The sequence below is a fragment of the Terrapene carolina genome, unplaced genomic scaffold (assembly GCF_002925995.2).
Source record: "Terrapene carolina triunguis isolate 2854851 unplaced genomic scaffold, T_m_triunguis-2.0 Scaffold33, whole genome shotgun sequence".
Lineage (NCBI taxonomy): Eukaryota > Metazoa > Chordata > Testudines > Emydidae > Terrapene > Terrapene triunguis.
Genome location: NW_020664384.1, coordinates 2,094,857 through 2,104,991, shown reverse-complemented (window position 1 = coordinate 2,104,991; position 10,135 = coordinate 2,094,857). Strand labels below are relative to the sequence as shown.

The 10,135-nt window shown below is 38.9% G+C and overlaps 1 protein-coding gene across 2 annotated transcripts in view; it reads left to right on the top strand.

Annotated features, from left to right (window-relative positions):
* LOC113406633 (GA-binding protein alpha chain) overlaps positions 1–7,627 on the top strand; it is a 41,312-nt gene extending 33,685 nt beyond the window's left edge. For both annotated transcript variants that reach the window (XM_026652429.2, XM_026652430.2), the window contains exon 10: positions 5,807–7,627. In XM_026652429.2, the coding sequence (XP_026508214.1) occupies positions 5,807–6,035 (229 nt within the window). In that variant the 3' untranslated portion in view covers positions 6,036–7,627. The remainder of the gene's footprint in view (positions 1–5,806) is intronic.
* Positions 7,628–10,135: the final 2,508 nt, after the last annotated feature.

Here is a 10,135-nt window from a genome sequence, read left to right as displayed (position 1 = left end):
CTCCCTGTCTCTTGACTGCCCCCTCCAGAACCTCCCTGCCCCTTCTCCGACCCCCTGGCCCCCTTACCCTGCCGCTCAGAACTGAGTGCTGCAGGGCAGCAGGGGACGGGGGAGCAGGGGGAGGAGCTCCAGACTGCCGGAGGCCTGATGCGAACAGCCAGCCGGCGATCTGTGAATGCAGGGAGGGGGAGGGAGAGAGCGAGAGGAGGGGAGTGATTTCAAGCTGCAGGGGAGAGGAGGGGGAAGCAGAGGAGGGGCTCTGGCTCTCGGAGCCCCATGCAAGTGGCACGATTCGGCCGGCTGCCCTGTCAGCCACGCGCTCTCTGCATTGGGGGGAAATCCGGACATTTACAAATTCCCCCCGGACGCTATTTTTAACTCAAAAAAGCCGGACATGTCCGGCAGAATCCGGACGAATGGTAACCCTAGTATTGTCTCGAGAAATGTTTATAACAGTTAGGGTGGTATTTCAATTCTGAGACTATTAGGTCACTTACACCAGCTGTATGTATACTAAGCTCATATTTATACTCTGCTGTCTCCGGTATTTGTTTGTTCATTTTGAATGTTGTTTCAGAAGAAAGTTTTTTGTTTGGAAACTGCATTTCTGCCAGGATGGAAAACTCCAGTTCACTAGAGGGACCTTGCTCTGAAGCACTGTTGAGGTTTTGGAGATTGTAATGCAAGATGGGATTTGCAGTTCATCCTTACTGGTTGATGAAATAGCTTCATTGGATTTTAAAAACTGCTAATTTTACCTCTATCTGCATATGTTGCATAACAGTGTTATGCCAAAGTAATTATAGCCTGCATTTAGATTGAAGAGCTGTTAGAATTCTATTGGTTGCATCCCTATTTAGAAATCTCTGAGTTTCTGTCTTGCATTGGTTGCCCCTAGTATTGTAGTCAATCCCTGTTCACTAGAAGCAAAAACTGTCCTTTTTCACTTGTTGGAAGATATTGTTGAGGGATGCTTCAGGTTCAAGACTGCCTCTGTGTTTCATCTATGGAATACCTGACAATAATAATAAATATAATTAAACACTACCTCATGAATATTGAATATTTACCAGAACGTACCTTATGCCAAGGCATAGGTATCCAAATCAATACTCAGCTCACTTAGGCTTGGTCTACACTAAACCCCCAAATCGAACTAAGGTACGCAACTTCAGCTACGTGAATAACGTAGCTGAAGTTCGAAGTACCTTAGTTCGAACTTACCTCAGTCCACACGCTGCAGGCAGGCTCCCCCGTCGACTCCTCTCGTCTAGCTGGAGTACCGCAGTCGATGGCGAGCACTTCCTGGTTCGACTTATCGCGTCCAGACAAGACGCGATAAGTCGAACCCAGAACTTCGATTGCCAGCCGCCGAACTAGTTCCTTGTTCCCTTGGAGCTTCTGGCTCGAAAGGGGGACAGTTTGGACTGAAAAGCAAAAGTCAGCTTTAGGTTGGATTAGTGCTTAGGGCTAATAGTAATAATTTATATTTTTGAAAGAGAAGACCTTAGGGAAATAAACTATATCATACTATGTTGTGTATGATACTTAATGTCAAGCATAGCAGGGCATTTAATTCCAAAAATATCTGAAAAGTACTTACTTACTTAAGGATGATATTTAAGATTAAGTAAATACTTTAATGCAAAACAAACAAAATTCAAGTGCATATCATCACATCATAAGAGGAAGCAGAGAGTATGATCTTCAACAGAGATCGCACCCTGCATTTTCTGTTAGCACAGGATTCCAAATTAGGAACATGGTCTATATTTAGTACCTCTCCTTCACTTTGTGTGTGTGTGTTTTTTTTTTTTTTTAAGTTACAAATTATAGCAATTTTTTGTTTTTACTTACCTTAAAGTTCAAAATTCAGTTTTGGTAAACTTCATTTTCAAATTCAGCACATTCAAATTAAGAAATAAAACATGTTTACCAACTTTTCCCCAGAAATGCTTTGTTTCATTAATGTCAATTTATTTGGTAATTTGGCCTACTCTAAAATACAAGGTTGATGCTGCAAATGCTTATGTGAGTTTTAAGCACTGTTCATGTGAGTAAAGTTACATACCAGCATAAATGATTGCAGGATCAGGACCTAATTTTTCAATATCTTGATTTTTTTGCCCATAGCGGGTTTTTAAAATTCAGATAAGAGACACAGTAGCTTGAGATATTTAAAGTTTATTTTGAAGTAAATGCAGTTTTTATTTTCAATCTGAAGCTGCATAACACAAATTTTCAAATTAGTATAAATGACTTTTTGAAAAATCAAGTGATTTTAAATGAATGATTTAAATTGTCTTGATTTAAATTGCTCCAGTCTTTTTAAAAGTATAAATTATTTGAAATTTGTATATAGCTTAATAAAAGAGAGTCCCTAATAATATTAATAAATGTGTGAAATTCCTTTTTCCATATTGTCAATTTAGAGGCTGAGGGAACTGGGATTATTTAGTCTGCAGAAGAGAAGAATGAGGGGGGATTTGATAGCTGCTTTCAACTACCTGAAAGGGGGTTCCAAAGAGGATGGATCTAGACTGTTCTCAGTGGTACCAGATGACAGAACAAGGAGTAATGGTCTCAAGTTGCAGTGGGGAAGGTTTAGGTTGGATATTAGGAAAAACTTTTTCACTTAGGAGGGGGGTGAAGCACTGGAATGGGTTACCTAGGGAGGTGGTGGAATCTCCTTCCTTAGAGGTTTTTAAGGTCAGGCTTGACAAAGCCCTGGCTGGGATGATTTAGTTGGGAATTGGTCCTGCTTTGAGCAGGGGGTTGGGCTAGATGACCTCCTGAAGTCCCTTCCAACCCTGATATTCTATGATTCTATATCCAGTTGCGTTTGTAAGGTATCCATGAAAATTTTTCTTGCAACACCAAAATCACACTAGTGGTTTTAAAGGTTTTATTTTTCTTTTATAAGCAAACTAAGTGAAAGCAGCAGAAGAACTCAAGAATAACTTTCTCATCACCAGGATGTTTTCATAATAATTTACGTAAACTGAAAAAAAAATTATATTTATGTTTTGTTTCTCAAAGTAATTTTCTTTTAGCAGCTGCGTCAATACTGACATGTTACCTAACATTTAGATGTCTGTGACAATATTAAATGCCTCCTTCTGCCACTGGGAAAAATTTGCTGACAACCTGAATTTTTGTTTAAAAAACAAACTTGTGACTTAAGTTTTGTTTACTAATTTATTAAAACTACTGTGTAAATTTGTAATTAATATATAATGATGGTGATGCTGCTAGTGAAGGTGGTAGATATTCTACCCAGTTATCAGAAGAATAAGCAGATTAAAAGTAGTTCATGTAATGTTCCATGAATACAAAGAACAGAAAAAGCAATTGGTCTGTATTTTGATATGTATTCTTGACTGTGCCATCAGTAAATTGCCAGAAGCAGTATCTATTTAATTACTTGATAGAAAAGTGACATTGCTCATTTTTAATCTTGTGCTTTACAAACATAATCTGAAATATACCAACAGATTAAGAATTCCTAAACATTCATTCATTTTCTGTATTTGTTTGTTTTACTCTCTGTTTTGTGCATTGCATCTGTAACAAAATTCTGTAAAAACTGATATAAATATTTCTCTGTAGTTACCATACTGACTAGATTCCAGCTCTTGTGTCTCTTCTAGCATGAGACATAAGACAGCTGCTCTATCAGCTCTCAAAGATACCCTCACTTTTGGCCTTTTGATATGTATGACAAACTCTTAATTCTCAAGGCCCTGTGGTATGCTCTACTTCAGTTCTTAATGACCACAGTCATAAGTGCACCTAATCAGACTTCATTCCACTTACAGGAAGGCCTGGTCTACACTACAGGGGGGTGTCGATGTAAGATACACAACTTCAGCTATGGGAATACCGTAGCTGAAGTTGACATATCTTATTCCGACTTACCTCCCGTCCTCACAGCGCGGGATCGATGGCCGCAGCTCCCCTGTCCACTCCGCTACCGCCGCTCGCTCCGGTGGAGTTCCGGAGTCGACGGGGAGCGCGTTCGGGGATCGATATATCGCGTGTTAACGAGACGCGATATATCGACCCCCAATAAATCGATTGCTACCCGCCGATACGGCGGGTAGTCTGGACGTACCCGAAGTCTTCACCAGTCTCTGTGGTTTGCCAAACCAACGTGGGTATTTCTCATTCTGAAAGTTCCAGTTTTTGTTTTAGGGTATGTCTACACTACCCATGTTACAGCACAGCTGTGGCAGCACTGTGACGTGGGCAGTGTAGTCACGCTTTATCGCTAGGGCAGAGCTCTCCCGGTGATAAAAAAAAAAAATAATAACCACCCCGAACGAGCATTATCGCTGGGAGCCACAGCGCTGTCTATACTGGCGCTTTTCAGCGCTAAAACTTTTGTCACTCGGGTGTGTTTTTTCACACCCCTGAACGACTAAAGTTTTAGCATTGAAAGTGACAGTGTAGACACAGCTTTAGTCTGAAGTATGTCATCTTCAAAATTTGGTGTCTCCAAAGAGATTTGACTGGGAGGCAAAAGCTAGTTCAGTGATTTACTCAATTTTGCTTGGAGATTAGAGACCCTCTTTATTCCTTGCTTATCAAGGACTAAAGAACATCTCAGAAGTACAGATGACCTGGCATTTATTCTGTACACAAGCATGCTTTTCAAGGGGTTGAAAATCTGAGAGCCAAGGGAGTTTCCAGCTATCTGTTGCTAGAAGCATAAGGTAAGAGTGAGAATCCAGTCAAATGATATTTTCAGAGAAACTGAACCATAGCTGGGTAATTTTCTATCATTATATTTGTGCCTTGCACAAATTTATCACAATCCCACTAAACCTCAGAAGTCCAAATTCAGTAATGCCTGAGGTGAGGAGAGCACAAAATACAACTGTAAAAAGTTAAATTTGTCTCTGGAGTACTATAGATCATGTGTAGAGTTTTATGTTATCTTAACTGCATTCTGTTTGGTGTGGCATATGGTAACAACTCTGTTGTGATAAAACATGAAAAATGTTGACCATAAAAAGGTAATTCATTCATAATTAATTGTAAACACAGATAATGGATGTGCTTCTGACTTTGTTTTTTAATAGGTCCTGCATTTAAATTATACAAAGGAAAGAGTGCAACTCCAGTGCTCGCTATTGAAAAGTATCCTGTAGTTTTAGATGGGCTATATTAATATACAATCCCACTCTTTCCATAATATTCATGAATACAATGACCACAGCATTCAGTTTGAAATTAGCTGCTTTCTCCGCCAAGGGAGGAAACAAGAGGCAAAGTTATGGGACCTACAGGGTCAGTACATGAGGGTGCATACTGAAACCAACCTCCTAGTCAATTGTCCTTGTAGCTGAAATGGCCAAGAGTCTCTCTGCCGCTAAGGCAAAAATAATCAATGAAATCTTGCAAAATGGCCATTCCGGTGTACTGTCACCCCAGTGATGCTCAGTCTTCAAGCAGCCTGCGTCCCTGTGGGATTTGTAATGGCGATGATTAATTGATTTAGTAACATTGCTCTCCCAATAGCTCAGCCAGATAACTCAAGAAAGAATTCGTATTCCACTGCCTTCGTCTCCACTTTCCATTTATGTTGGAAACAAAACAACTCCAGCACAAGAGAGTTGAAGTCTAGTTTTATGTTGATGAATAAAATAAATCTTTATCAAGATCTTACAATGAGAAAAAGAACCTACCTTTTAGCCCTACAGCATCTTTAAGGGTGATCATTGTGTGTGGATGCGTGGGTTTCGTACACTGAATATTGCTCTGTTACTTTGCACTGATTTTTGCTTTGTTTTTCTTATTTAAGGTATTACTATGATGGGGATATGATCTGCAAAGTACAAGGCAAGAGGTTTGTGTACAAATTTGTCTGTGACTTGAAAACTCTCATTGGCTATAGCGCAGCAGAGCTGAACCGGTTGGTCACAGAGTGTGAGCAAAAGAAACTGGCAAAGATGCAACTCCATGGCATTGCACAGCCAGTCACAGCAGTAGCACTAGCTACAGCATCCCTGCAAACCGAGAAAGACAATTAAGCACTAGGACCTGAAAGTGGGAGCCTGAGGCCTTTCTTATATACCCAGAGCAGTTATCTTTATCAGAATTGGAAGCTTCTTTTTATTCCTTGACAGTACAATATGATGCATGATTTTCTACAAAGAACTGAGACTCCCATAAATTTGGATCTTTAACAGCATATATTTCAGAGTATGTTAAGGGATCACCACAACTTCTTCAATGTGAAGAATGGCACACTGTGTCATGTAGTCTGCTGAAATTGGTGAGGAAAGATGAACTGGTTCATGTTGTATGTCCAGGCCTACAAAATATTTGTTCCAGCATTTTAAGAAAAGTGAAGCATCTACAGGCAATAGACTGGTCAATAGTTTGAATTCAACCCTTTCTGCTGTTTTTTATTCTCTATCGAACTACAAAATGGAATTGGATGCGTACACAGTTAAAGCAGGAGCTGCCCTTAAACATGCCTGTTAATCTCATCTAATCAAGCAGAGCAGAAAGAACAGACACATTAAAAAATAATACAAAGCATCAAGTCCTTAAGACAATTTCTCTGTTTATAAGCAAAGAAAACTAAGAATAGACTAAACTGAAGATCAGTGCTGAAGAAAGAGATCCATGTTTAACTCTGGCTTAGATCAAAAGCCAATTATGAGTATTTCATTGTAATGTGTAGCTAACATGCATATATGAGGGAAAGTTCTTAACTTTTGAAAAATGTTATGCTTGCTACTCAGCAAAAGAAAATTAATAAAGATTTCCATGTTTTTCCTGTCAGGTGATTAAAAACTTGAAAAGGTATCCCTCACCCAAAAAGAAGGTTTTTTTACTCTACACTGCAGAGTATATTAGCCAATACTCCTTATACCTGCACTATAGTTGATCTTGATGAACTGAAGACTTAAGTTAATCACATTCAGCAATCCTTTCCTGTTTAGAAACAAAATGAGTTGCAAATAAGTTTATAAAAATCTAAAGTTTCACTTCCAGATTATTGTACAGTCTGCCCTATTAAAATATGAAAAAATATAGTTTCTTATTTAAAATTACTTTTTCCAAACTTCAGATAATGTTTTAAGGCCTCAGAAACAAAACTACACATTCCTGAGGCCTAAGCAGGACACAGTTAAGGGTTTGGATAAATTTTTCAAAATATATATAATTGGAATGTATCCTGAATCCAGAGACTGGTATAAATACTACTTAATTCAAGCATATACATGTTAATATGTAGAAAACTGTGTCTCCATGATTTGTGAGCTTCTCCATTAATGGATTGCTAGACTTCTTCTGTTAGTCTGAATAGAGTATTTTTTACTTTTTGCCCCTTTGTTTAAACAGTATGAATATTGTGTTACCATGCATTTTTGCTGTTCTTGCAAGCAGATTTTTTTTAAATAAGGAACCATCAGGAGAAGCTGTGGTGTCACTTGACAAATAGTAAAAATATAATTGCATAAGAGAAAATCTTTAGTACCATGTTGAAAGGTCAAGTTACTCTTAAAACTTTTAAGTCAAGAATCTCGCTACACTGACAGACGCTTAATGTAAAATGTACTTAAACTGAGTGGTGGGAGCACTACGTTATTGCTGTTGACAAGTAAAGAGAAACTGGTAAGTAAAATTGATTCTTTACCCTTGAATATACATACTCTTATTCCATTCTATTAGGAAAGATGGCATCAAAACTTCCCATGTAAATACATCTGATTATTAGGTTGAAGCTCTTTAATTTAGTAAATATGATTATCCCTTTTGAGTTTGTCTATATGCATTTTATTTCCTGGTAGGATCTGCTGCTCTTCCACCATGTTCTTTTCATTAAAAAAGGACCAATGCATTTTCCAAACAGCATAAAGCTGTTGTCAAATTTCCTGTAGCTAAGAGCGAAATCTGACTAACTTGATGTCTTCAATTAAATAAAGGATGTAGAATATTATATGTCAATATAATTGTTTTGTTGCTGCCAGAAAAAAAAAGTATAATCCCAATTTTTTTGTAAAACAGGGGTTTTGCGTACATTTTTACTCTTTAAATAAAGACACTTATACTCTGCTAATAATTATGTATTACTTTTGTTTTGAATTTTTTTGGTAATTTTACATGAAACAATTATTTTCTATTTTTATTCTGATAAAATATTTGTGCATAAAATGTCAATATAGTAAAATAAAAAAAACTGTTACACAGCTAATGTTTTGGTGATGATTCATTTGTTTTTCAGAATAGCTTCCACGGATTTTTTTTTTTTTTTTAAGTGGCGGCTAGTTTTAAAGATTAATATGCACAATTTCATTTTCAACAACTAAAGAGCACAAGAAAAGAGGAAAAAATTAACTTCAAGCTTTCTTCAAAACAGATTTTCTTCACCTTAATATTAAAACATCTTTATCTTTTTGTACTTGTGCTAGAACTACAACATACAGAGTTTCAGTCTTCAGCAGGTTTGGTTTTGTGATACATTTCCTGTTTGTGCTACAACCCCTCAAAACTACAAGAGCATGAGATGGATTCAGTATACATCCATGATGGAATTAATTAGAATGTGACCACGGAATGTTTTCTAGAAATCTTTCATGTAAGGATGTTCTATATATGTGTGCAGATTAATATGAAAAGGGCCAGTTTCATTTTAGTTTGAGTTAACATACATGTAAAATATGCTACTTATGCAAATATTACATGTTACATTTTTGTTGTTGTTGCATGTAGGCTGTATTACTGGTTGGTGATACACAAGCCAGAAAGAACAAAGCTTGACTTTTAAATTCCAGGAGTTTCTGTGCAGATGATAGTAGCTAAATATATTTTACTTTTAAACTGAGCAAAGCTACTATGGGAATTTCTGAGAAACAAGTATAGAACTCGGCAATGTCAATTTTTTAATGCACTCACTTTTCGGAGTTCAACCACACTTTAAATATGTAACCCTTTTTTTTAATGTGGCTCTTTCTGTGCCCGAATTGTTCTCTTTATACTTTTGTTTTGTAAATATATGAAATGTGTTGGATCTGATTTTTATATTACCTCAGAGGTATAAAAGGCCTTGTTAAAGAGGATGCTCATCAACAATTTCATGTATTATGGCACACGTCACCTACATGCTGTATAGCTTTGTATGGTCTGGAGAAAAATCTATGTCCTAATTAAAACATACCTCCAGATCTTCTAAATCAGTATAGTACCAATGCAACCAACAAAGCTATGCTGATTTACACCAGCTGAGGATCGGGCCTGTATTAGCTAGGGTTTAATTTTTTAGTAATATTACAAACAGTTCTCATCTTCCTGTTAAAAGAAAAAAAGTGAGTGTCAGAGTTTTGTCCTTTTAGAGCAGGGATTCTCAACCTTTTTCTTTCTAAGCCCTTTCTCCCCCTCCCCACACCTAGCGCTCTACCTAAGTGTATTTTGACTTCTATTTTGGGGGACCAGCTCTGCATAGCAGGGCCTGGGGTGGGAGCACCACCTCCACCCCAACTTACCTCAGCATGTCACCCAGTCTGTCTGTTTGGGGAGGGGGTGGGGGTAGCTAGGGACTGTGTGCAGGTAGCTCAGGGTGCAGGGAGGGGGTAACTAGGGGCTGTGTTCCAAGGGAGGGCCCCTTGTGGTCATTACTCCCTGAGGGAGATGGGTCCCCCCACCCAGGCAGCTTTTACCAGCTTTGCGAGCAGTCAAAGGGGGGCTGGGAGCTGAGGAGCAGCTGAAGCCCCAAGCACCAGCAGCAGACAGGGTAGCGCTGTGGCTGACCGCTCCATGGTCAGTACCCACACTGCCTGGCTCTGGTTTCCAGTCTCTGACCTGGGCAGGGCCTTGGTGGGAGGGAGGTGAAGCTGCTTCTGGGACTGCCCCACTCTGGTTAAGGCACTGCAGACTGGGGCAAAATGCCCCTTGTGTCCCCTTCCAACTCTGCCCATGGTCTCCAGGCTCACAGACCCCCTGAAACCAGCTAGCAGCCCCCTGGACCTCCAATTGAGAACCACTGCTTTAGAGGAAAGGACCAAATCCCCAGTGTGCCCATGTCAGGGGCTTAATTCAGCCTGGTGAGAGACATCTGTGACTCATTAGGTCATTACTAGTTGCAGCTGGGGTGGACTGGGAGTGTTGGTCAAGAGGAGGA